General features: G+C 38.5%; 1 protein-coding gene across 4 annotated transcripts; it reads left to right on the top strand.

Moving 5' to 3' along the window:
• The first annotated feature begins 690 nt into the window (after positions 1-690).
• Positions 691-26,885, top strand: znf574 (zinc finger protein 574). Of its 4 annotated transcripts, none has more exons than XM_028013214.1 (10): positions 691-805; positions 5,405-5,562; positions 10,816-12,004; positions 12,827-13,035; positions 13,572-13,751; positions 14,174-14,265; positions 17,390-17,484; positions 20,935-21,083; positions 22,067-22,354; positions 25,273-26,885. In XM_028013214.1, exons 2-10 carry the CDS (start codon positions 5,407-5,409, stop codon positions 25,870-25,872), a joined length of 2,958 nt encoding a protein of 985 aa, XP_027869015.1. In that variant the 5' UTR covers positions 691-805; positions 5,405-5,406; the 3' UTR covers positions 25,873-26,885. The 4 variants fall into 4 exon arrangements, with proteins under 4 accessions (XP_027869015.1, XP_027869016.1, XP_027869017.1 ...); XM_028013215.1 differs by having other exon boundaries at positions 706-805; positions 5,402-5,562; XM_028013216.1 differs by having other exon boundaries at positions 716-794.
• Positions 26,886-27,247: the final 362 nt, after the last annotated feature.

Here is a 27,247-nt window from a genome sequence, read left to right as displayed (position 1 = left end):
AAATGGATGGATGGATGGACATGCAGGGCCCTTATCACAAAAGGCACTTTGAAATAGATAAGACTAAGAATGATGAAAAGATCAGTAATCCAGTCACTTTCAGTACAGGTTTTAGAATAAATGTATCAGGCATAGTGGCAAATTGAGTGTTAGAGGCTCAATTTTCTAAGGTCATTGTTTGACCTCTAAAGTCATTGTCGGAGGTCATTGACCTCTAACAATGACCTTGCATTGTTAGAGGTTAATGTGAGGTCAATGGTTCATTGACCTCGCAGACAATGCGAGGTCAGACTGTAAATGCAGAACCTGCAGATGAATAAATGGCTGGATTTACTGATAGGTGGATGTAATATTTTCTTAATTCAAACCAGACCCAGAAACTCAGGAGCATTTACAAGCCCAGATGTAAATCCAGGTATTGAGATAGGCAGCCAAACAGAATAATGGGGTTTGAATGATTTTTTTATTGTCAAGCATATTTTGTGTTGCTATGTGAACATTTTTCTGGATATATAAATGAAAGATTAGTCCTGTGGATCATAAAGAACGTCTGCAAGTATTTTAAATATAAAAACAGCAAATTTTCTAAAAAAAAAATTGTAATCTATATCTTTGAATGAATCTACTACTACAGCATTGTCGTTGATGGTGGCGGGCTTTTGGACTACAAAATCCTTGCAGTTTGTAAAGTGGAATCGTATTGGTGGACAAAGAGACGCATTCCGCCAATCAGGTTGAGCCTATCAAGAAGGAGAAAAAGCTGAAGTTGTTCTATTTCCTCCTCGACGACTAACGTATGTCTGCGGTGAGTTTTGTTATATTATTTTTTACTTATTTTACGCTGCTGTCGTTGTTTTTCGTAAAAAAATATCGCATTGCTACATTTACCTGTGGTGACTGCATATGGAGGATTTCAACGGGGGGAGACAGCTAATGTTAACTTTTAGTCTGACGCCGCCATTATACCACCGAAGAAGCACATCCCGCCCTCCTTCTTGAGTCTTTTCTTCTTCTTCTCCTCGCTATCAGAAAGTAAGCAGCACTAGTACAAGTTGTTAAACGGGGCACCGACTCCGGCTAATGTGGCTCCGTGGCTCGTAAAGAAGGCTAAAGCTGGCGGCAGAAGCTGCCTGCCACGCCGGGGACACGTTAGCCATGTTGCAGAAAAGATGGCCATGTTAGCAGTGCTGCTCTGCTCATAGATAAAGCCACCGTCTTTAACGGCTGCTAGCCCCGTTTAGCCTACATTTGAACGGTCATATTAGCTGGCTGTCGCTGCTGATCGGTCGCCCAGGAACACGGAAACATGAAGGCTTGACATTATGCTAGCGTTTAGAAATCATTTATGCTTATAGAATGTAATCAATATTTTATTGTTTGACAGTTTTGCCCTCTTATCAGTCGGCAGCGGACACTAGCTAAGCAGTAAACACAGTGTTGGCTACCATTAGGTCATCCTTCACACTAATGTGACAAATCCCCTAGCTTAGGATTGATACCACAGTGAGTCCGTTAAGGTACAGTTCACATCTTATTTATACCTTAAAGCTGCATAAAGACTCCCAACTGCAACAAATAGTATTCATAATACATCTGTTTTGTGGCCTCTTCATTGCTAACCTGTTACTTTTGAATCAGTTACATGTTAGTGTTAACCTTCACCACGGTACACTGTTATTTTTATAGTAGAGTATCAACAAGAATAAAGATGCTTCGTGAAGTATAGGTAGTAGCTATAGGAACTATTATAAAATATAAGCAGATAAAACGACTTCAAATAAATACAATGAATGTAAATTTTCACAATAAAACATGTTTTGTTGCACTCAATAAATTAGTATATTATTGGGAAATTTAACTTGTTTCAGTCATTAATTTAAAAAAGGAAACTCTTATTGTACAGATGCATAACACACAGTGATTTTATTTCAATATTAGTCAATTAACGCTTGAAATTCTCAGAAACTGAATATTACATTCAACCGGAGGTGGGTAGAGTGCCCCAAAATTGTACTCAAGTAAGAATAGCACTACATATGAACACATTTTTACTCAAGGAAAATAAAAAGTAGCCATCCAAGAAGTTACTGAAATAAAACTATGTTTTGTAAAAATGCTACTAAAGCATTGGATAACTGATCATAACATCTGATTTAATAAATCATTTTAAAACGATGTCACCATAAACACAAAAATATAAATGTAATGTGCAAATTCTGGTATTTTAAAAACTAAAATGTAAAAAATAATACAAATAATTACAAAAATGCATTCAGGCAGAAAAAACACTTTTATAAATAAACATTCTTCAAAATAAATGATAATTTATTTCAGACAGACATTTCATCAACAAATAATAAAAGTGAAACTTTCATATTTCTAAGTGTAAATAAAATTTTTTATTACCAAATATAAGTACTCAAATACATACAACAATTGTTCGGTGACTGTGAGTCTGAAAAGGAGTATGATGAAGTTTAATCATTTGAAACAAATAACAGTAGGGAATAAAAATGTTAGAACAGGATAAGATTCCATTTTTTTAATCCAGTGACTCAATTAATTGTCAGAATAATAAATAAAATACTTGATTGCTAAAATGATTTTAACTACAGCCCTAATTTCTACCAAATTTCTTCCTTCCATCCAACTTTCTGCTTACATACTCATTGATTAATCTTTTTTTAAGCAATGAGGTTTTGTGGCTTACCCTCATTTTTAAAAGGATGGTGTTTTTTCAAGACAGGTGTCAAGTTTCCAGTCTTCCCCTTGATCACATAGTGTTTCTGTAATAACATGCAGTGCAAGGTGCAAAGGTTAAGGCAAATATGGTGTTACCAAAGGGAGATGCACTAAAATCTTCTGAGGGGAATTTCACCTATAAGGGGCTTTAATGGAGGAAAATGACATGTAGATTTAAAGGTCAATAGCAAATCAGTGGAGAAGAGTAATATGCATTTGAAAATAGATCCTGAATGAAGCATAAATTAAAAAAAAAAATTAAGTCTTTAATAAAGAATTTAATTTTTTATTTTTGTACATTTTGTTTTAAAATGTTCAATATATATATATTTTTATTTTTTTACCCCTCCAGGGGGTCTTTTGTGGGCTCTAGTGTCCCTTATGTGATAGTAGGCTGACAGGAAACAGGGAAGGAGAGGGGGGAAGACATGCGGCAAATGTCGTCGGGTCCGGGAGTCGAACCCGCGACGGCCGCGTCGAGGACTCAAGGCCTCCAAATACGGGTCGCGCCAACCGCTACGCCACCACCACGGCACGTCCCAAAATGTTCAATATATTTTTAAACTTATGTATTTATTACTCTATTCAGACTTAGGAGGCTTGGAGTACACACAGTAGATTGTAAACTGACCCCAGGAAGAATAGCAGATGCAGCATGCTGCTGATGCTAATGAGGATCTCAATGAACATAAACATTAACTTGCACTAGTACAGGATCAGATGTGACCGTGTGTAATTGGAAATGTATCTAACAATATGATTGGATTTAATTGGATGTGAAATGTAACTGAACCAAATTGGCTTCCAAATAATTGGTATGTGCTTCAGCTGTTTTTTCCTAAATATTATATTTGCTGTTAATTGGCACTTTACATACAGACCGAACTGGGTTAAATATGCTGCTATTGAATGTGAATTTCTGTTTTTGTTTTTGCTTTTAATGTTGTTTGTTGCTTTCTTTTTCCAATATCTTGCCACTAAAAGACCACAGACATTACAAACTGATCTCTTTTAAATATCGACTTTTTCTTACAGGTGTGACCGACGAGTTCTGATTTTGTTTGCAGGGATTATAACTTTAACTTAATTTAAAATGATAAACATAGTCCAGGAAATAAAAAATGGAAAAAGTCGCTTAATATGCACTTTTGAATCCAATAGAAACTGAACATGCATCTAATTTGTACTAAACCGAAAACAAAATGTATCAAACAAAATGCTTTCGGTTGATGTGTTTCCAGACTGGAAAGGATTTTTTTGTTGTTGTTGTTTAATGCATTTAATGACTAGAGGAAAAAATAAATTACATTCTTCATTATCTGAGCTACTATTCAGAGCCAGTCAAGCAACAGTTATTGGATTTTACACACTTTGATAAGTGTGTAAAAACACAACAAGGTTTGTTTCTATTCGAACAAACTTTGTTTAAAACCTAAAATGCAGTGATAAACAGAATTATATTTCCTTTTTGACCTGTCTAACAAAGCGCATAAGAACCTTTAAAATCAGAAACATCTGACCCATAATTGTTCTTCCACAAGCAATCACCCTAATAAAAATGACACTCTAAAATAATCACTCTTAGTTTTTTTCTTACATGCTTTCCAGTTCTATTTGTAAAAGTAACAAACCATGGAGCATAAGTCATAGTTTTCCTGAGGGAGTCTTCCCAAAGGATCAATAAAGTACAAGTCTAAGTCTAAGTCTAGTGATAAAATGCAACGTTTGCAGATGTTTATTCTTATGAATTTTCATCACACTTTGGCTGTTAAAATGCCAATTTTACTAATTTCTCATATTTAAAAGATTTGAAATGAATTCAATGCAGCAAATGTAGTAGTCACCAGTTATTTTCACGTACATCTCACTGTTAAAACCATAGCAAATGTTTAAACCTCAACACTTATTTTCAAAGATGGGCTTTTGCATTTGGAGAAAAATCTGGAGCAGATTTTACTGTCCAAAAAGATAAACTCTTGCTGAATTATTTAAAGATCTTTCATCAGACTTTCCAACAAAATAATAATCACCAAATATCTCCTGCGTCTTCATATTTCTATATTAATGTTAGTAAATTCAAGAGCCTTTCCGATCTGAAGCTTTTTTTTACCCATATTTTATGCACCGTGAGGTTTGATTGGATAGGAAACGCTGCAGAGATTGTGTTTTGATTGTTGCCCCTCTCAGCAGCAGCATGAGTCTGACTGCACCTCCACTGAGACCAATTACAATACGTTTCTAATTGATGTTTAGGACAAATTTCGGCTCAGACCATGAAATGAAACAGACAGACCAAGAGAGAGGGAGGAAGCGTGTGAGGTCTCCACTTGAGCAGCGACCTGCATGGTGAAAATAACAATCAGCTCAGGCTCACTGCGCGATGAGTCATCTTGGCAACTTCAGGAAATCTTGGCTCTTGCTCCCAGGCTTCCTCAAAGTTGCACACACTTCTTTTTATCAGGAGAGGGCAATGTTCACAACCGAACTTAAGATGCATTGCTGGGAGAATTTGTATAAGCTTCACGTAGAGATCTTTCTCAAATATTCAAAGCATGGATTAGTTTTGTGAACTGTTGCAGCTTTTTTTAAAAATCTTCCATCTAAGCCAGTTTTGTATTTCTGCATCTCTTATGAAATGTTTATGATGTGTTTCCCCCAGCAGTCATGGAGACTACATCGGTGTACATGTGCTTCCCCTGCTACCAGGAGTTTAATACTCTAGAAGAAGTCCTTCAGCACCAGTTGACATGCACCGCTGAAGAAGATCAGTCCAGCTCATCTGGAGCTGCCCCTGCTGACGACCCAGTGCTGCAGACACAGGTAAGCACTGGAACATGCAGCGCCAGGTTACTTTGATTTCAATGTGTCGCTATTCATGCGGGTTTTAACTTGGAAACACAAGCAATAAAATATGTGTTTTAGCTGTTTGTCATGAAATGATCCCGTAAGACCTCTGAATCGTATTTAGAGACTGACATCGAGCTGACAAGTGAATCTGTAGTCATGAAATACAGTTTCCTGCTACCCATCATACTAATGGTGACCTTGGAGGAATCACTTAAGCACTTAACATTGAGGTGCTTGTGGTTATTTACTGACTCATTTTAAAGGGTCACCTCACATTATTATCTGATTTAGATGTACTTTGATGTTATAATTTTGACCTCAGATTAACCAGCAGGACTTTATGGATTGGGAGTAATGGGGAAATATGAGATTTATAATTGTGTATGAGATATTTTTTTATCTTTGTGGTGCAATTTTGATGTATTTTTACTGATAAAAGTAGAAGTTGCTAAACTGAAATGTGAAAAAAAACCACATTTGGATATTAAGTCAACTGCAGCATTGTGTTTTATGAGCTTGGAGCGGGGAATGGCATCACATCCATAGTGAGAGCGCTTTGGCTGTGGGTCGCAAAACTGGGATTTGCCGTTTAGGGTTTCAAACACAAAGCAAACATCTTAACACTTTTGATATTTCACAACACAATGTGTCACCAGTTTAATGAGCTTACTACAAAAAAACTACAACCAATAAAACATAGAAGAAGTAAAATCATATTAGGTAAATATACTGTATATATACACATATATATATTTAAATGTGCATTTTCTGCGACTTCTGATCTTTTCTATTGGAAAAGTTTTTGTCAAATTAGAAATTTGTAGGAACTTTGCAGCAAACGTTGTTAATGTACACAATATTATCCTTCTTCAGAAACACATCCATAGCAAGCCATTGTTAGCCATTGTTAGCCATTGTTAGTCGGGTTATCTGCTAAGGGAGCGAGCTTGCAGAGACGTTGCGAGTAGCTAGTTAATTGTAGTATTAAAACACCATAAGCTGAATTAGTGTGATGAGTTGTGCCTGGAATATTTTCCAGAAAACAGAATTGGTATTTTGGCAAATGAAGGAAAAGTGTAGGACTATGGAAGGCTCTGCAACTTTAACCTTCTTCTTCTGAAGTAGAGCAATAATAAATATACATATATCTTATATGTGTTATATCCTGAATCTGCTTTATGAGGAAAAGCATATCTCAAAAATAATTAGCCTAGTTTATAAAATACAACATAACTATTGCCCAAAAGGCAGCAAATGTTTGGAAAAAAAGCTACACAATAGCATAAATTTAACATTTAATATAGGTAATTAAATAAACAAACACTGCTAATAAGAAATTAACTGGAAGCTCAGTATATATGTTTATATGTTCTTTATCCTCTTCATTAGGGGCAAGCTGCAGTGACGAGACCTTTTGACCCATTATTTAAAAACCTTTCAATTACCCTTTGCCACTCAACAGTAGTAACTTAATATTATTGCTTTTCTTGTCTGCTGGAACGCCTAAAATGCACAAATATATATTTATTAGTTTATTTATGCTTTTTTTTGTCAAACACCCACAAGTTCCATCCACTCCCATTCAAACAGCAGCATCTGGTTTCCCTCAAAGGGCTGCGTAGACATTAAAAGAGCACAATTCTGCTTTTCAACCAAGGTCACACTAAGCTTTTTTATTAATGTATGCGTATAATTTTAATTAAAATTACTTGGTTTTGCTTTCTCACCAACATAACAACAGAATTACTCATTAGCACATTGTTTACTAAAGTAACGAGTCACTAATGAGACAAAGCTGTGTATAACACTGGAGGAGGAGTGATTATAAAGTTCATAAAAGGAAACTATAAGACATACATGTTGTTGGTAGAAATTAGTGTGCAAGAGTTTAATGTAAAAATAACAGGGCAGCTTCTCAAAGCATAAGTATGCGTAAGTACTACTTCATTATTTAGCTTCTATTGACTTTACTGTAGATGAAAAAGGCTGCTCCAGGGGCAGAAGAGGAGAACATAATCAAAGATGGAGGCCAGATTGAGGTCCAGAGTGGCACATTTACATGATATCCGCCGAGTTCAGATGAATCACCAGAATGTTCCCCATGATTCAGTTATAATGAACAGTCTGCTGCTTTAGAAATCTGGGATGATCCAGTTCTTCAGTGGGCGAGTCCACTATCTGTGTCACTGTTTCTGGATTTATTCTACATCCTCTTGTTTTTTAATATGTTAATCCAAAATTTGACCACATTTACAATTGAGACTCATACAGATTTTGTTTTGCATGATGTGTTTATGTTTTTATTTTTCTGTTGTGCTCCATTTACACAACCCTGTTGTGGAGTTTATTCAGTCAGAGCAACATTTCAGTGTTCTAAAATAAGGTTTCTTTTTTTTGTGCTAAACCTGGACAGATTGAGCCGAGTGTTGGGACAAATGTGGCACTTTATTATTTTGCCAAACCCCTGACAGCTTCAAAAAGCCCTCGGGGTTAAAAGCAGTCTCTGGCCCTCATTTAGCTTCAGGGCATGGCTGTCTGAGTTTGTGCCCGGACTTCCATCCTTTACAGTCTTAAACATGCGTCTATAAAACACTGTGACACTTGTGACAGACAGATTGCGTCCTGAGTCGCCAGTGGGAAGAGGGGCATGAGAAATGCTCCAGTCAGTGCTGCTCTTTCTCCTGACGGATCATTCGTTGGCCTTCTCCTGGATGAAGCAGCTGGAGAAACGCTATAAACCCTTCGTAGCTTATGGCTTCCTGGCACATGATTCGCCATAAGTAGGTTTATTGCGTGTCTACACTCTGCATTAGCTGTTGTAATTTCCGTCGCTTTAATGTGACGTTAATTTAAAATCTGGTTGTTAACGTGCAGAGCGTCAGCGGAGAATGCTGTGCAGATCTCTCTGCAGAAAGTCAGAATTAGCTTTTAATTTGAATTTTTTCAAAATTAAACTTCCCCCAGCTCTTCCTTTATCTTTTCATTTTATTCTCAGTTTATATTAATTTACTTTTTACTTATGTGATTGGAAAAAAGAAATCTGAGTGAAGCTCCTAATTTACAGATCGATTTATGTTCCTACCCTCATCTACAGTCATAATATCTGGGTAGTTAGGAATTTCTTTCAGTGTGTAAATTTGCCGATTCAAGGCGGAAAATTGGAGTTGTAATGGCAGTAAAATGAAATACAAACACATGCTACACTTCCTGTTACTTTAACTTAAAAACAAAGACCCCTCAAATTTTACTTTGCCTGTTCTTTGCAATTATGCACTACTTTGATTTGTCACATAAAATACCAATAAATTTCAGTTATTATGTGACAAAATGGGAAAAATAAGTACAACTAAAAGTGTTTTTTCCCCCACTTTAAAATATCATATTTTTTTATAATTTTTTATTTTGAGAACTGGTGATATGCACTTAACAATAGCGAGGCTCCAGGTTTGACGATATTGTTGCTGTCTAGTGGCGCAGCAGGCGGTTCTCAATTTGCATTTGCGTTTGCATTTTTTTTCGCTCTGCTTCCTGTTTAATTACCTGCTTTGCAGTAATTAGGGACTCCAACTGCAGTTGTATTCACTTTACTTGAAGAGTTTCCCAGGCAACAACAGCACCACATCTTAGCTGAATTTATGCCCCAGAAGGTTTCTAAGCATTAAATGTTTTCAGAAGGCTTTAACCAGTCATGTTTTAAAGAAATACTATCATTGTTGCTAGTGTATTGTGGAAGTGTTGAGTACAAGTCATCAATAGAGGGTACAACATGCGACTCACTTCCTGTTTATTAGGAGTCGGTAGTCCTTTAGGAGTAAAATGCACATTCATTTTAAGATGTGATTACAATCAGGAGGCTTTTTGAAATGACCTGACGACATCTTAAGGTGCCCATTATGGCTCATACATCTGAATATCACTACAGACCACATATCATTAGTCTGTGACTCTTGTTGAACTGGACTGATTGAAGCAGCTCCAGAATTTCTTCATATTTGACCTCAATGTTCTTTCTGTTGTTATCCAAGTGGATGAAACCCTTTGGAGTGACCTCTTCAACATCAATGACTTAGACTTAGACTGACTTTATTATCATTTTGCATGCACAGGGTGTATACAGAACGAAATTTCGTTGCATACGGCTCAGGACAATGTTTTGAGGTTCCAATGTTGTGAGGTTACTCCAGAATAAAATAAAATACAGTATAAAATATGAATATAAATATGAATATAAAATATAAAGTGCAGGACTGACAGTAAAATGGAAGTTACTTAGCTATGTATATGTGCAAGGTATGAAGTGGAGACCAGTTTTTGAGTGCAGTCCAGTTAAGAGTTCAGCAGTCTGATGGCAAGTGGAAAAAAGCTGTTTCGGAACCTGGTGGACCTGCACCGGATGCTGGCTCTTCTGAGTGTTGTCTCACACAGTGAGGCTGTATGTGGGCTACCTGAACCTCTCAGAGAAATCTTGGTTGTAAATACATTCCCCAACAATGAATGGTCATTTCTCACTGACGTAAAGGGAACCTATTGTGCAAAATTCACATTTTTATATCTGTTTGGGTTTTAAGTGCCTCTATAAACAGTCCAAGAGCCGTTTTTCGGTGTCTGGAAAATAAGCTGTTTCAAAAACCTCTTGGTTGTTAAAGCACATTTGAGTGGCGCTGCCCAGTTACCTAGCAATGCAAGCTGAACTCCAGCATGTTTGGTCAGCTGGTTTTACCCTTCATGCACTATACAATGGCTGCTGAAAAAGACGATTAGTTGTTTACTTACCATCCAGAAACCACTTCCTGCATTTGTGTTGGTTGTGCAGGAGGCTCTACTTCTGCTTTTCAAGAATGTACGGTTGTATAACTGCGGATATGTTTTCAACCATTTTCATATATGAAAACGTTGAGTTGGGGGCGTGGTCAGCATCAGTTTATTTTGATTTAAAGTACCAAGACACCCTAAACCAGATCATTCTGAAAAGAGCTCAAAATAGACAGAACTAACCACACTGAAATCTCATTATATAAGAATAATTTTGTGCAAAATATGTAATGAACATGTTTTATATAGCCCATAAACCTATCCTAATCTGTTAAAGGAAGCATCCTTTAAGAGAAATACGATGTAAAGATGAACACTGCAGGATGGATTTAATTAACAAAAAAAGGCTAAATAAAATAAAAGAAATGAAGGTTGTGTGAAACATTTAAAAAATGTCTGTTCTCTTTTTCACAGCAACATGTAATAAACATCTCCAGGGCAGTGGTGGACCAACAAGGAGATGGCTCACAGGGTGACGCCTCAGAGAGCGCCGTTCCTCAGGTCGAAGCCCAGTCGCTTCTTCCCTCTGTGCAGAGTATCAAGAAAGAACTGGAGGACGTTTCAGATGGCGAAAGGCAAACAGACCAGCCCCGAATCCTTTACCAGTGTGGGGATTGCGATAAACTTTTCAAGAGCCTCGAAGAGTGGCAGCAGCATCGTAAAGAAGGGGCGTGTGAACAAGCTGGGTGCAAATCAGCACTGGGCCCCAACGGTGAGCCGGAGGCCTCTGAGAGCCAGGCCGCAGCAGCTGGTCAAGACGATTCTTCTACCCCACAGAGAGAAAGCGGCAACATCATCCAACCAGAACCAGAGGAGAACACTGAGGATGGAAGTGAGACACAAGCTCCAGAGACGTCCTCGTCTCAGAACCCAGAAGGTCTTGTTGCTGAGGTTTCTGCTTCGGACGATTCGTCTCCAAGGAGGAGAGGGATAACCAAGAAGCCGAAGCCGGAGCCAGTGTTGCTGTGTGTTGATTGCGGCTCGTGTTTTGGTCTGGTGTCTGAGCTGGTGTCCCATCGTAAGACCCAGCATGGCTTCGAGGAGGCTCTGCACCGCTGCTCCGTGTGCGGAGAAAGTTTCCTGAACACCACGCTCTTCCTCTATCACCGCAAGCAGCACAAGCAGAAGGGCGAGGAGACGGTGGCGGTAGTCCCTGAAGTCACACCGGAGGTTTATGCCCTAAACAACGGGGGCAGTGCGCAGGATGGCGTTTCTTCTTCCAGCACTGTGACACACACATTTACACAACCCGAGTTGTTCTTCTGCACCCACTGTGGGGAGAGCTTTGGAGACGATAAAGGCCTGGCGAAACATCGTAAAGAGAAGCACAGCCTCAGCGAGCCGCTGCACACCTGTCCCCACTGCGGAGACGACTTCATGAACACAACTCAGTTCCTGTACCACCGGCTGAAGCATCGCTTCACCTCAGAGAGCGAGGAGACTCATGAGGTCGAAGTAAGCGACGAATCAGCTCCTATCAGCAGTGAGGACGGTGCACAGAGCTCAAAGAGACTGCTGTCCCCCTCTGCTGGGGAATCAGGGTCTCCCGTTCCGAAGAGGGGCCGGCCTTCATTCAGGATCCTAAGTGCCAGTTCACTACAAGGTCAGTGGAAATCATTGCAGTTTGACAAATGTACTCATACCTTTTTACTTTTATTTGATACGTTTTAATGCAGCTTTCTAAGTTAATAGAAAATGATAAGGGGTGCCAATTTAGACAATTTGTCGATGCCAATTTCCTTAATTGGCACCAATCTTTTTGTGAGATCAGTGATCGATTGATACTTGGATGTGAAGCCGATCTTCACTTATATGTGAGGACCAGGGCATGTCTGCACGTTTGCAGTTAACAATAGTCACCCCACTGTTGCCAACTCAGCGACGTTATTGTTATATTTAGCGACATTTCAGACAAAATAAATTAGCATCAGCCAGTCAGGCTTTTTAAAGATGGTTAATTGGCCAAAAAACTGCAATTGGTGCACCGCTACAAATGATAGATTATTTTAAAACATGTTTTGTGTGCAATGCATTTGCATTCAAGTCTTCTTCACCTGAGGCAATACTTTGTGGAATCATCATTCGCCACAATGAAAACTGAAAGTGTTTTGGGGCATCAGTCTCTGCGTGGTTTGGACAGCTAATGACCAAGACGTTTGGCTGTTGCTTGCCTTGTCTGGATTTTATTTACAGCTATCAGAGTCGGTCTGAATGCCAGTGCACGTTTTGGTTTTAATTTGAAAACCACAATATTCCTTTAATCTTGACAGCTTTGTTGGCACGTCTCATAAAATCCCAATAAAATACATTGACATTTTTTAATGGCACATCCCAATTTTCTTATTAGTCTACAAATACTTTGCCTGGCACCATAATGAAAAACATTATGTCATCCTGCTCAACACATCATGTCTTATGTGATCAGGAACCAAAGCCTCTAAAGACGACTTGGAGGGCAGCGGTGCAGGCGACACGAACAACACAAACCAGCCTCCACCTGCCAAGCTGCTGCAAGACTGGGCCAGAACGCCGTTGCCCCACGTGTGCCCCTACTGCGGCAAAACCTTCACCAGGCGCGTCTTCCTCCGCACCCACGTCTACAGCCACACCGGCGAGAAGCTCTTCACATGCAAGGTGCCAGTCAGAAAGCCTAATCAAAGTGTCCCTTACCCTGAACCTGAGGGATGATTTGCTTTGATGTAAAGATCATTTAGGTCGCGCGGCTGACTTTGATGAGATGATGTAATACTTCTAAGTGTGGCGGATGACACAGTTTGAACTTCAGGCCTCATTAAATCTGACAGGTCCCCCTGGGTCTTTGAACAACAGGAAATGTTTTAAAAATTAGATTTTGATTAAGCGTACATATATGCAGTCTGCCAGGTGTGGGCATCATAAACTACAGATTTTATAACAGAAAAAAAAAAGAATTCCTCACGAGTTGTGAAGGCTTTTATGATGAGGATGAAAGGATGAAAGGATTTCATCATTGCAAAAAAAAAAAAAGCATCACATTCTGAGTTGTTTTATAGTCAAAAACATCATTTGTAATTTGTCAAGAGAGCCTTTTCATTATTGCAGCCTACTATACACGTGTCTTTGTTTCCCAGCAAGTAATTAAAACTCCTATAATCGTGTATATCTGACTAATCCTCATTGTTGTTGTGAAGGTGTGCACAAAGTCATTCACCAATTCCCAGAGCCTGCTGCGCCACAGCATGAACCACACAGGCAACAAGCCCTTCTGCTGCGACGTTTGTGGGAAAAGCTTCTCGCAGGCAACCACCCTGAAAAGACATCACCTCATTCACTCATCAACGGAGCCGGCACGCAAGAGAGGACGCAAACCAGTAAACGCTTTTACCTTTTTCTCCTCAAAACACCGATTCTGACATGTGAAGCTTACATTATAGGGCTCTGCAAAAGTAATTTAGACTCAAGAGTTTTTGTTTTTTGACTTGTGAAGACTGTTATTTGTAGCAGATTATATTTTAGGGTATCAGAGAAAAGAAATTCAGTCTCCCTTTTTAAGTGTTTAGCTATAAAAAGATAGAAAACCACATGTCCCTTTCCTTCCAGTTTTCTTGTTTTTGGTCTGTCACATAAAATGCATAAGTTTGTTGTAACATCTAAACATGTAGAAAGGTTGAAGGGGTATTCCACAGATGCATTAGCTTTCTAATAGGAGTGCCACTAAATCTATTTTTTACAATGATAACATGTTGGGAAATAGCTTTTTTATTGATCTGGACTATTATGTCTGTCATCGCAGGCGTGTAGCGTTGACAGTGACGGCTCTGCTCTCTTTGCTTGTCCAAACTGTCCCTCACACTTCAGCACTGAAGAACAGCTTAACGACCACAGGTAATAACCCTCTCCTCCTGTTGTTGTTGTTATTATTATTATGTTATTTGGACTGTATGTCTGCTGCCGACTACACAATGTCATGTGGTTGTGGGTATTCAATCATTTTCTGAACTCTGTTTACATTTCAAATATAGAGCCAGGACAGGATTTAGATAACCTTGCCTCCTCTCAACAGGAACTGTGAGAACTGAGCTGTGTCCGAATGCTGTGCTAGACCTTTAAGCTGTGCAGCAGACATGCAGATGTCTGGGCTCCTTTGAGCCAGAGCCTGTGATTGGCAGCTGGAGGCCTAGTAAATTAAGATGATAATGATAACAGGAAGATGGACCAGCCTGGTCATATCCTACTTCGCTGACGAGCGGCGAGAATATCACCACTACAGTGTGTGTTTGTAATACAAATTTGGAAGAAAAGAAACGATGACTTACATTTGCACTCAATTTTCTCTTGTTGATACAAATGCAGTGAAATAAAACATGTACCTTGGCTCTTAAATTACTAAATATAAATATGTGAAAAGCCAGAAAACATTAAAAATTGACAATCATTTCAAAAGTCAGCAAAAACCCATTTTACACCGATATACAAGTCTGTAAAATTATCAAAAAATGATCTGGACTCGATTCTGTTTACCCAATACTTTACGCCTTTTAAATAAATAACTTAATCCTTTTTATGGAGTCACACCAAATTCTGTGTTTCATTTTCATTCATGCACACTTTCAGCAAAGAGGTTGCCTCAGTTATATTTGAAAGACATTAAAGGCTGTTCGCCATAAAAAACTGTTTTTTATTTTTTTTTAAATCGTCTCTAAAATTATTTTGGCAGGACAGATTTTTTTTCAAACTGGCTGTACTCCATTGATCTGATTAGCTGAAACAAATCAACACCAAATGACAGATGGTTCATTTGGTTTCCTGTTTAATATTTTTTTATGGTTGCCCCTTTAAAAAAATGTTATTCAAGGACAACTCCCTTAATGGTTATTAATTAGAACGTTAATAACAGTGATTCCTGTTGGGGGCGAGACACATTAACACGGGTCTGCAGCTCATATTTTGAAATTTAACTTAGAAACAGAACTTGAGACCAGGCTGTCCCTAAATATGACGTACATTCGCGATTCTAATGTAATAAAAAGAAAGTATGAATAATTTTCAGAGCACCTTGTTAATGAATTCATATATTATTTGTTAATGTTGTTTACAGTTTCAGTATGCTCTTAATTAGCTGTTCTGCTAAATGCACTATACTGCTGTATTCTCTATCTTGTGAAAGACAAAGTAGAAATTTTACATTTTCAGTGTTGATTTTCATTTATTTCAAATCACTTGAATGCTTGATTAAAAGGCAAAACGTCACACAATCAAAGCCATCCTAGGTTTTCTGATGATTTTTACGTCTGCTTCATATAAACGAACATCTGGTAAGGTGGAGAGATGCCTTGTCAGAAGTGGTTACTCCCTCAGCGTCGGCTCTCCCTGTTATTTTTTCTGATTGTCTTTTTAATAGGCGACAGAAACCGTCTGCTTTCCAACGCTCACCTTGCTTTTCACTTTTAGTACAACTTATTTCAACTTAACTTATACAACCTACTGTTGTATAAGTTAATGGGGAATAATTTGTGCGTACAGTTTCTGTCAGGATATGGTTTCTAAAACGTAAACATCCACCTGCGTTTGTTCTGATGATAAACTGCCGGAACTGCAGCATTTTTTTGTTTTTTGTTTTTTTTTGGTCCTTCACAGTCCTAATGCGGCATTAGGTGAATACATCCTAACACTTTTCTCCTCCCCTAAGGCTATACTCGGCGTAACGTTATGCAATGGATAAATATAGTCTTTCATGTCCTAACTGCGACTCCTCCCAGTTTACTGCTGTTGTTTTATCTTTAGCTGCTATACGCTTAGCTAATGCCTTCATTTTAACTGGAGTACGACTAAGTACACACATGCTGATAATCCTCCCACGACTGTAGCGAAAAGCAAACCATCACTTCTCTAGCTGGTTTTCACAGCTCTGTAATTTGGAAAGTTGGTCTTCAGAGTTTTTTTATATATGGAGGTGTGATAATCTCGTCTTTTAATTACCTCAGAGGTTTCATTTCTGAGTTTTCACTCAGTCAGGAAAAATCTGGGATTTGATTGAAGTATTTTCCAGGCCATGTTTATAGAAACACTTACAGCTGGAGATTTTACTCTCTCCAACAGCTTTTGTAACCCAAATGTTTTTCAAAATACCTTCATCTTATTCAGATTAAACAGAGTGTGTCTTGGAATGTTAATTTTCAATTCTTGTTGCAGGATATTGATTGAATTGAGACCTGGACTTTGACAGGGCCATTTTATCACAGCATTGCATTGTCGCTCTGGTTGTATGCTTAAGATCATTCTGCTGCCGGAAAACAAACACTTTCTCCAGAAAGCCATCTATTTAAAATCATTTGTAGTTTGGAAATGTCGCCTTTGTAGTCTTTAAATAGGATAATCTCATATTTTCATTACACCACAGGTAAAATGTCTGCCTCTGTAAAGTTGGGAAAACTTTACAGCATCAGAAGAAAATATTTGGCATTTTCAGTTTCCCATTATCTAAATCCAACTCATCTGTCCGTTTTTCCTTTTTTCCATCCATCCTCTCTTAATTTGTCTATCTGTTAAGCTTGAGAGATATAAACTTCAAAGTTTAAGATATGTTTGTAATATTTATATTTTGTGATGACAGAAGTGATGATAAAAAAACAACTTATCACATTTTTGTTTTTGGAATTGCAGAAATAGTCAACTGATCAGTCCTACCTTTTATTGATAACTCAAGCAGAACGGGCTTCATTTTTAGCTGGAGATGCATCCTTTGCTACAAACGATCAAGCGTATACTAAAGTAATACTGTGTGATTGCATTTTAGAAAATAAAATGCTTATTTTCCTATTTAAAAATGTATTATAATATTGCATAAAAAGGTTTAAGTGGCTAAATGAGAACTCTGTAGAATATGTCAGAGTATTTTATTTGATTAATGATCAGAATAATCAATTGCTAAAATCATAGCCTTGTTTGACATGTAACTTTCCTGTCCCGTAATGAATGACAGTTTCATCATAACCCTGTCTGTCTGTAGATTGCTTCACACAAGCCACCCGTTCCCTTGCCCTGAATGTGGAGAGCCGTTCAAACGCAGGAAGGACCTGGACCTTCACTCGCTCATACATCAAGGTGAGCTTAACGGGGCGTATGGAGGCAGAGCGAGTTTGAATGTTTTGTTTCTAAATCCAATCTGTGCTTACGTCTGCCTCTGTGTAACCTTGGTGTTTTTCGCCTTTGATTAGCGGTTCCGCGCAGGAGTAAGAAATTGACAGAATGCGACGAGCATAACAAGAAACCAAATGAAAGCCCATGGCTCACCGTAATGGAAATCAATCAGGGATGATGTTCTTATCAGTACAGCAAACACTGAATTACTATCGATTAATTCAAAGCACTTGATAAATGAACATGTCGGCTTGTGTTGGTGGTCTATCTTTTTTTATTTCCACTCATGCAGCCGCTCTGTATGCGCATTGTTCTTTTGATGCATGAGGTCACAGACTTTGAATTGATTTGTGTGCCACGAGGAACGGCGTAGCTGGGCGGAGGTAAATGAACTGGGTCAACATGTTGACACCTTATCTTAATCAGAGGGGTGTTAGCGCTGCAACCTCATTAGTTAAGCTTGAGGAGTCAGCGTCCAGCAGAGGTCAGAGGGATGGGTCTCCTCTGAGAAAGATGATGGGAGAGATTGATCTATTGATCAGTGCAAGGCTTTAAGCTGAGATTGTCCTTATTAAAGGTTTAATTAGAGGGTCCCAGCAGGGAGCAGAGTGCATCTCGCTAATGGGATACACACCGCAGATGGTTAGCAGATTGCAAGATATTGGCATGATGGCCTTTGGACATGACGACGGGACCATCAATGCCAGCAGTCCTCTGCCAGCTTTTCTAGAGTGACCCACTGAGAGTTTGGTTTACTTTGCCAAAATGTATCTGGGACACCAGCTGTATAGAGATGAATCGATGAGCCTGAATGCTAAAATGACAAACAAGAAATGCAGAAAACTTTCACAAAGTGCCACTTAGTTTGCTGCTTTGCAAGACTTCGGAAAAGAAAACCTTTTATAATTAGATGTTTATGAACTTCGATAGAGTTTAAAACATCACCTACAAAGACTAAACCTAACCGTCTTGATTGTGGATTTGAACGTATATAATGAAAGAGATTTTATGTGTGTTCATGTTTGTTAAAAAGTAATTTCATGTGTCTCCTTATTGGTGGTCTGTGTTGTGTAATTATTTTTTTTGTATAGAAGAAAGCCAAAAGTTCAGAAAGATTTTTCTTACTTTACTCTAACCTTCTATAATGCTGAAAATTTCTCATGTTTTGAAATTCTTTAGTTTATTATAGAAATAAAGAAATAAAAAAATTATTAACCCAATATATTTTTATTTATGTGTTGTGGTGGGATTTTTCTGTCATTTTTGTATATTAGAATCTTTTGCCAGAAAATCTTAATGTTTGGATTAGCAAAGTATTATATTGGTAGACAAATTGATTACTGAACATAAAGTTTTATCTTAAAATAAAACCTTTGTCACTCAGCCAGTGCTTAAAGTGAAATTGCTGGGAGCCATAAGCACATCTATTTAAAGTATTTACCACATTTTTATGGTATTTTATTTTTTTTTGCAACATTAAGCACACTAGCAGGCATCACCTTTTGTGTTACTAGTGTATTTTTTAAATATAAAAATAGCATAAAATCAGGTAATAAAACAATTTTTTTTCTGTCCTGAAAGAAACATAAACGGAGTTCTTGTTGTTAGTCAAGATTTTATGGATCCTAAGCAAAGGGCCTAAAGAGGGTGCAGACTCCAAGTCCCAAAACTGAAAACATTTATTTAAGTAATTTAAATCAAGGTTTCTGCAAAGTTTTCAATAGTATTAAAAATTGTTTCTGTTTCCTCAATTATATGTCGTTTGGTATTTGGTTGTATCAACTACCAGCTCCTTCGTAATGGAAAAAAATTAAGATTTAAGGAGGTTTGGCTTGACTTCAAGTAGAGAAGTAACCATTTGAGGACACCTGTATGAAGGGTATGAATACTAATGTAAGTGTCAGCCTGGAGTTACAGGAGTGTGTGAAACAATCTGTGACCCAGCGTCTACATTAAAGGCAGTGAGCTGCATCAAAGCAGCACAAGAAACCAATTGTTCAGAAGAGTCTCCGGACGATCTTAATAATGTAATGCATTAGTAGGTTATCTAGTCAGGACAGGAACCAGTTTTGTCCACTTATGCACTGACCAACCATTGTGACTTTGTTGACACGTTATTGTTTGGTATAAATCCTGTCCTCACTGTGAATTATTGCCTTTTCTCCGCTGAGCTGCAGCCTTGTCTGGCCATGTTTCCACCTCCTCATCTGCTTTGAATAAATTACCCAGAGAAGAATTAGCAGGCTCACATCTACCTTACATAAACAAACCACAAAGTTTTTATAATTTGACACTTAAGGGATTTCAGTATCTGAGTGAAACCTGTCAACAGCTGTTATTAAAGTTATGTTACAAAACTCGAATGACAGAACCAAAAAACAATACCTAAAATTAACAACTACATAAAGTTAGTAAGTTGTGACACAAGTAAATTTTGATTAACTTCTTTATTTAGTGTAATTACTTTGTCTTAAATATAGGTAACAATAATTATGAAGATTGTTAAGTGGATATAAACTTGTTTTCAGACACAAGGTCAAACAAAAACAGCTAGCAAACCAAACAGATACACATATCTATATTCACCTAAAAATAAAATTACATAAAATGTCATAACAATAACATTAATATTAAATTTACACTCCTGAAACTTGCAGAAATTTTGCATTGACTCTAGAAACGTTTGAGAGGCATTAGCACTTATTAACTGTCAGTAAACATGACGGATTATGATCCCTGATCAAACCAAATGACTTCCTGCAGGCAGGCAGATGTTTATTGAACTTATTATACCACAGCTGAAAATAATGCCAAATCATCAGTTTTCAAAGAAGGTACGAAATGTTTCTCTGCTTTTAGTTTCTACAAGATTTTAGACACAAACATGCACAGATGTATTTATGAGCCCCATGGATTTTCATCCGGGATTTTTAACTTCTTAAGTTTCCAATGGTGTCAAACGTTATAAAATCAATATCCTCTGAACGAAGCAAACCTTTTCTCTTTGTGTTGCATATTGGTGATAAAATTCAGGTTGTGCTGTTGAAGAGGAGCGTTTGGTTTGATGTAGGTGGAAAAGAGACGTGACGGCAGGTTAGTTCTTGCCCTGCCATGAAGCTAATATCTAACTTTTTAGGATCGTTTTAAAAAAATGCCTGATAGACATGTTGTGAAAGGATCTCTAATTATACCTGGGATTTGTATTGTTAGCGTTTAATTAATATTTAGCGTGGATCAGTTGCCACGGCGTCCACAGAGACACAACAGAGTGTCACAACATCTGGATTCAACACATGTTTTGTTGTTTCATTCATTATGAACCATTATAAGCGTGTGCTAACAGCCACATACTTATAGGAGGATCAGCTGACCAGATGTTTGAACACAGTAAAACCTGCCGACGTTGTGTTGCAGACAAGCAGCCGGTGACCTGTCCTCACTGCTCGTCGCAGTTCATCAACCAGTCGGTGCTGGACATCCACCTGCAGCGCTGTCCTTCATCCGAGGAGGAGAGGAACACGGGGCGTGGGCGAGGACAAGGCCGCGGACGCTCCACTGGACAGGTTGGAACATTTCAGGGTTTCACGTATATTTACCCCCGTTTTGTCTGGAAGGAATAGAGAATGCGTAGTAACGTCCTCTAATATGCAGATAAACTCAGTTATTTATATCCATGGTAAATTTGTATTAGAAAAAAGTTGGAATAAAAATTATTTTAATTTGACAAGAGAGCATTTTTTCTGATAGAAATAGAAAATGGGTGTGGCAGAAAAAGGTGCGACTGCTGGTGACTGATTACTTTAGTTGGCTTAAATTGGAAAAATCTGGAAAAATATTTGTGTTCCCAGATTTTATTCTCTGTCTGTTTGTCTATTATATCTGGCATAAATATTTAAGAAAAGATTTTCTTTTCTCTTTTTAGTCTCCTCTTCCATCTAATAGAAATGCATAGCATTTCTGTGATGCATCTTATTTATTATTCTGGAAACATAAAGTCATGGATTGTTTGTTACAAATTTGGGGAAATTTTGATCCATTTAAAAAAGTATAAGCTACAAACTTCAGTTACATTTATTATTAACAGCTATTTGTTTTTAGAATGATTTATTAATTGTGTCTGCTATTAAGCTGCTAACTTGTCACGTCGTGAGACTATCATATAGCAACAGTCTTAAGTCAGAGGCCTCTTCTGATTCACTGCAAGACTGACTGCTACTGGAGAGCCTTCTTGCCCAGAGTACAAGATATGAGTAACGACAACATTTAATTTCCTCTGAGATTAAGTATTTTTGAGTTATTTAATCACTTCTCCCACTTAAATGTGTTCATGTTAGAAGTTGAATTGTTCCAAATGTTTCAAGAGATCATGCTGCTGCAATAAAATATAACGTTAAGGCTTCTTACATGTCCCCTACCACGAGTGTCAACAGGATTATCTGCTGCATTTGAGCGGTAATGTACTTGTCCCGCAGTTTGACCACACACTGCGATGTTGTCTCCATCCCATCTATACTTTGTCCTCATTCTGTCTCCATTCCTCCCACAGATCGAGTGTGACCTCTGCGGGCACCGCTGCATGACCCAAGAGGGCCTGGATCTCCATCGTTTATCCCACACAGGCCAGACGCCACTCAAGTGCCCGGTGAGGCCGTGCCGCCGCAGATTTACCTCCAACAGCACCTTGGAGGAGCACGTGCTGGCCCACTTCCAAGGATCGCTGTCCAAGTCCAAATCCCGACCGCGCTTCCGCTGCGACATTTGCTTCAAGGAGTTTGCCTACAATTCCACCTTCAGCGTTCACATGAGGACACATACTGATGAGAGGCCCTTCGAGGTGAGAACAGTGGCGGAGCTTGTGCGCTCGCATAAAACGCCAGATTTGTCTTGGCTTTTAAAAGCAGATTTCGTCCTGCTTATGTGGGATGATTACACACAAACGGTGGTTGTGACCATTCCACAGCGCAGACATTCATGCAGTTTTGTGTCCTGAGGGTGATTCCTCTCCCTGTGTACCTGTGATTTATGACAGGGCTGACTTAGAGCCTGTCAGCTCCCCTCTGTGACTGATTCTATTCTGGGATCCTTTCCTTCTCTCTGATGCAGAGACGACGGAGCAGGACATCAGCTACAGACCCAACCAAACCTAAGCTTACAGAGTTACAGGACATGGTTTAATCTTTGTGGCTTTGCTGTATGATTAGTGATATAAATCATTGATTAATGAGTTAATTTATTGGTGATCTTATCGATGGACTACGTGGACATTTTCCCAAAAACCCGAGTTTTCTTTTATCAAAATGGCTCAACCTGCTTCCATAACATAAATATGCTGAATTTAAAAAAATCTTTCAATTTTAACATTTTGTCAACTGTATTAAATATTGGCTGAATAAAAAGAAAAGTGTAGTTTTCTCACATTATTAAACTTAAACGGGATCGTTTCAAGTTGCTGAACAAAAAACAAAAGATGAAAATAAGTTAAAAATTTGCTCCATGAAGTGAATTAACTCACAGAAGACATCAAAATTAACGTCGCTTATTGACATTCCAACATAATTTTTCTCCATTTTTCTGTCATCACATCCACTCCTTCATAGCGCATCAGTGAATTTCGTTTGAGAAGTTGACGTTGCTCGGCTCTATGAGCAACATTAAGTTGAAACTTAAGGAGGTTGTCAAGTGTTTATATTTCAAAACAGAACCGCCTGAAGTGCATGTTGCATCCCAGATGTACGTATCAGATACATATTTGCATGGAAACCAACAGAGCAATCTGAGAAGAAGAATATGAAGAAGTATGTCTCAGGGATACTTGCAGTGCCAATCCGTCAGAGGCTGTGGTTTCAATTTGAGCGTCCCCAGTGGGAATATAAGCAAAGCTGAATGTCTTTCTTTTGTTGTGCCTCAGGTTTAATCAGGCGTTTAGCTGTGGCTCATTGTGTTCGTTCAGGTGGAAGCATGCAGGGAGGAAATCGCAGTGTGGCAGAGAAAAGTGCGACAGCTGATTACTGATGGGATTACTTTAGTTAACTTAAATTTGAACCTTTTCTAACCTGAGTTCCTACTCAGGCTGGAAAAGTATGGGAAAACATTTGTATTTCCAGACTTCATTTTCTGTCCTTTTGTTTAAAAGTTTTAGCTATTTGTCTGACTTTAGTGTTTGGACCCTCACAGATTTTTTCTGTTTTTGTTTCGTTGTTGTTCCAACAAGTTCAGATTTTTGTCCCAAAAAATATGAACTCAATTTTGAAAATGATAATTCTGGTTTTACCTAATGAAGCTCTGCAAACCAATTCGACCCTATGTGGAAAAAGTAATTTCCCCTAAACTTAGTAGATTGTCAGCAGCGGCCGCCAACAAGCATTTGTGACAACTGGCAATGAGTTTTTTGCATTGCTGGGAGAAATCATCAAGTTGTTACTTATCAAATGTGAATCCAGACTGTTATATTCTCTTTTATCCAGCCATGGTTTCGGTTTTGGAGAACATTGTTCCACGTTCTTCTGTTTCCTGATAGAATCATAAACTCTGATCTTAGCTGAGACCAGTGAAGCCTGCAGGCTTTCAGATGTTGTTCTTGGTACTTTATTGACCTTCTAAATGCGTCATTATCTGCTTTTGGTGTATCTTTGAAACACTTCTGGGACATTTGGATGACATTTGTTCACCGTTTCTCCATTTCTGGAAAATGTTTCTCACTGTACTGCAGTCCCAAACCCTTAGAAGGGGTTTTGTGATTTTTTTCCAGACTAAAAGTCGTTGATGTCTTCGTTTCTTATCTGTTCTTCAATTCCTTTACACCGGAGCATGATGTGGTACGATTTTAGCCCGCTTCATGTTGTCAGATTGGTTCTGCTTGATTGATTTCTTCATTCTATGGATCAGGCAATAATCAAACCTTGGTGTTGAAATTGGACCAAAAAAGTTGTTAAAAGGTTTAAATTTATGATTTAACAACAAACTAAATATATTTTCACAAAGGACCACAATGGTTTGTGTGGTTATTTACTTCAAAAAGTGAAGTTATTGACTGAAAACTGCTTCTGGTATTTACTCTTGTTCTCTTTGATGATAATAGAATTTGTTTATATGAAATATTAATGTGTGACATAATAACAAAGCAAAAAAAGAGGAAAAAACAGGAGAAATGAGGTTAAATATTTTTTTCACATCACTATCCACCCATCGATTATTAATTCACAATATTTATGATTCATGTAAAACTCTGGGAATTTGATATGAAAAATATGTAGGAATATGATCAACCTCTCAGGTCAGCTAAACCAGGTTGGGGGCCTCAACTAACTCCATCACTCTGTTGTTACCTAGCAACTTACTGTCTCTATGGTTACCTAGCAACAACATGTTGCAGTTTGTGCCTCATTACTGCTTAAAAATAAAAAAACGGCAAGGAGTGAAAAGGAAAACTGTAGATAAGACAGGAAAGGTCACATCACCAGTTTGGTAATATTTCAAATATTTAAAACAAAAAAAATGTATTAATTGTTATTGATATTGACTGATATGAAACCCTAATATTGTTTTGTTTTTCAGCCATATTGTCCAGACATTAGACAGAAAATGATTAATCTTGTTTGGTCTCGACTTCACAAACTAATTTTCTTTAAAATTAAAAAAAAAGTTCACTTTTATGGCCAAATTTAGATGATTGATGAAGTGAATTTTTCTTTTCTTTTTCTCCGCCCTCTTTACATTTCCACTGACCGGTCCTCCTCTCCGTCTTTCCTCCAGTGCTCCACCTGTGGGAAGCGTTTCCGCCAGCTCCCCCACCTCCAGGACCACGAGCGGATCCACTCGGGCCTGCGGCCTTTCTGCTGCTGGATCTGCGGCAAGAGCTTCAGCGTGGCGGCCCGTCTCACCGAGCACGCCCGCACCCACAGCGGCGAGAAGCCGTACCCGTGTCCCCACTGCACCGCCGCCTTTCGCTCTCGCCCCAACCTCGACAAGCACCTGCGCCAACACGGAGACCTGGCCCCGGAAGCGGCCGAGCAGGTGGTGCAGGCCGCCGAGGTCGCCCACGTTCAGAAGGTGCTGGAAGGGGCCAAGGCGCTGTCGTCGCTGGCGACCACCACGGACCTGGAGTCGGGCACCGTGCAAACCATATACGTGCTGCAGGAGAGCGACGAAGGCACCGAGACGGTGATGATCCCGTCGGATTCGCTCAGCGGGATCGAGGGAACCTCGCAGGTGGTCATCCTGCCCTCGTCGGTGCTGGGAGGCCAGGCTATCACGGTTCCCACCATCACCATGGAGGAGAGTGAGATCACCATGGTGGAAACTGGTCAGTCGCCGCAACACGCCATCGAGTTCATCGTGGAGGAGACGGTGTGAAACCAGAAAAGAGTTTAAAGATGAGAAAGTGTTGGGGATTCTTGATTGACTTTGAACGTGTTTTTTGGCAACCTTGGTGAAGAAGTCTTAAAAGCATGAAAAGAATTATTGCAGCAGCAAAATCGCACAATAAAAAGCCCTTTAAAGCTTCCTGAAAGTGCTCTTTTGCCGATAGGACAACACTTGACATAATTCATTAGCAAGAAGCTAACGCACAAAGAAAATCCTCTCTGTAGAGTTTTTAATAAGATTTAGATCCATGAGCTGAGATGACCAGGACTGAATGTTAATTTTATGTCTTTGGAGATATTTCTGTTTTGATTTTTGTGTTTAAAAACTCTTTGTCACTTCCTTACAAGGTTCCTGTTCAGACTTGAGGCGTTTCTTTTTCTCAAACTCATCCTTCGTTTCACACCAAACCCACCTGAAGTGTTGGAGAAACACTCAGTCTTATCCTCATCGAACACACAGAGTTAGGAGAAGTCGCTACATATTTGAGTTTGTTTATGTTTGTGACAAAAGTTTCCCCCAAGTGTCACTCATAAAAAACAGATTGACATGTAGAAATAAAGCTGAAGATGCCTCTTTGCTGCAGTGTTATAATGTGAGCGTAGCAGCCTGAGCAAGAACTGAAAAAAGTACAAATAATAATAATAAAAAAAACTAATAAAAACTGACCCTTGTTTGTAAAAAATAAAATGTTTGCTGCCTACAAAATAAATGCACTCAAATTAAAATTTCAGTGGGATTTTGCTACTGCAGTAAGAAAATAATTTATTTAGAGACTCATCTTTACCAGAGGTGCAAACAGACATGTCCTCTGTATAAAAACAATTTCTGTAGCAATGTGTAACTAATGGAGTAAAGACTGATCTGTTCAGGGAATTAATTTATAGTCATTTAAAATGATTTAAAAATAGTGAAAATGGCTTTTTGATTCTAAACTAATATGTTTGTGCAGCCTGTTTTCCTCTTTCCTAAAAATAAAAAGCTCTGGCTTCCACGCTCGTGAACCTGCGTTGCTTTATTGGTCCTCCTGTAAATCACCGCTCCTGTCATTCTAACAGAAGTAGAGGCTGTTCTCCTAAAAAAATAAATAAATTAAAAAAACCAGTAAGCAGCAGTCAGTGTGACTCCTCGTTGAGGAGAAAATGAACCGGACCCGCTTGCTGTTCGCAGACGGGCGACAATGTTCTGATAATTTGTTGCGCAGTGCGATATTGATCCGTTTTGTGCTGTAATTAAATACAATAATAAGAAGGACATGGTGAGATTTATGACGATTTAACCAAAATGCAGAAATATGCGGTGGCAAGTAATGTAATTGAATTATAAGGCACTTGCTGCATAGTTATCAAAAATAATGATCCTATTT

Source organism: Xiphophorus couchianus, chromosome 3 (genome assembly GCF_001444195.1).
Source record: "Xiphophorus couchianus chromosome 3, X_couchianus-1.0, whole genome shotgun sequence".
In the NCBI taxonomy this organism is placed as follows: domain Eukaryota; kingdom Metazoa; phylum Chordata; class Actinopteri; order Cyprinodontiformes; family Poeciliidae; genus Xiphophorus; species Xiphophorus couchianus.
The sequence above is the reverse complement of the archived record's forward strand: the minus strand, read 5'-3'. Positions and strand labels throughout refer to the sequence as shown.

Bases quoted from the DNA above. Each gene is read 5' to 3' on its own strand.
- znf574 (XM_028013214.1), top strand. From the start codon at position 5,407: ATGGAGACTACATCGGTGTACATGTGCTTCCCCTGCTACCAGGAGTTT. The intron at 5,563-10,815 runs GTAAGCACTGGA...TCTTTTTCACAG, and splicing joins ACCCAGTGCTGCAGACACAG to CAACATGTAATAAACATCTC. The intron at 22,355-25,272 runs GTGAGAACAGTG...TCTTTCCTCCAG, and splicing joins CTGATGAGAGGCCCTTCGAG to TGCTCCACCTGTGGGAAGCG.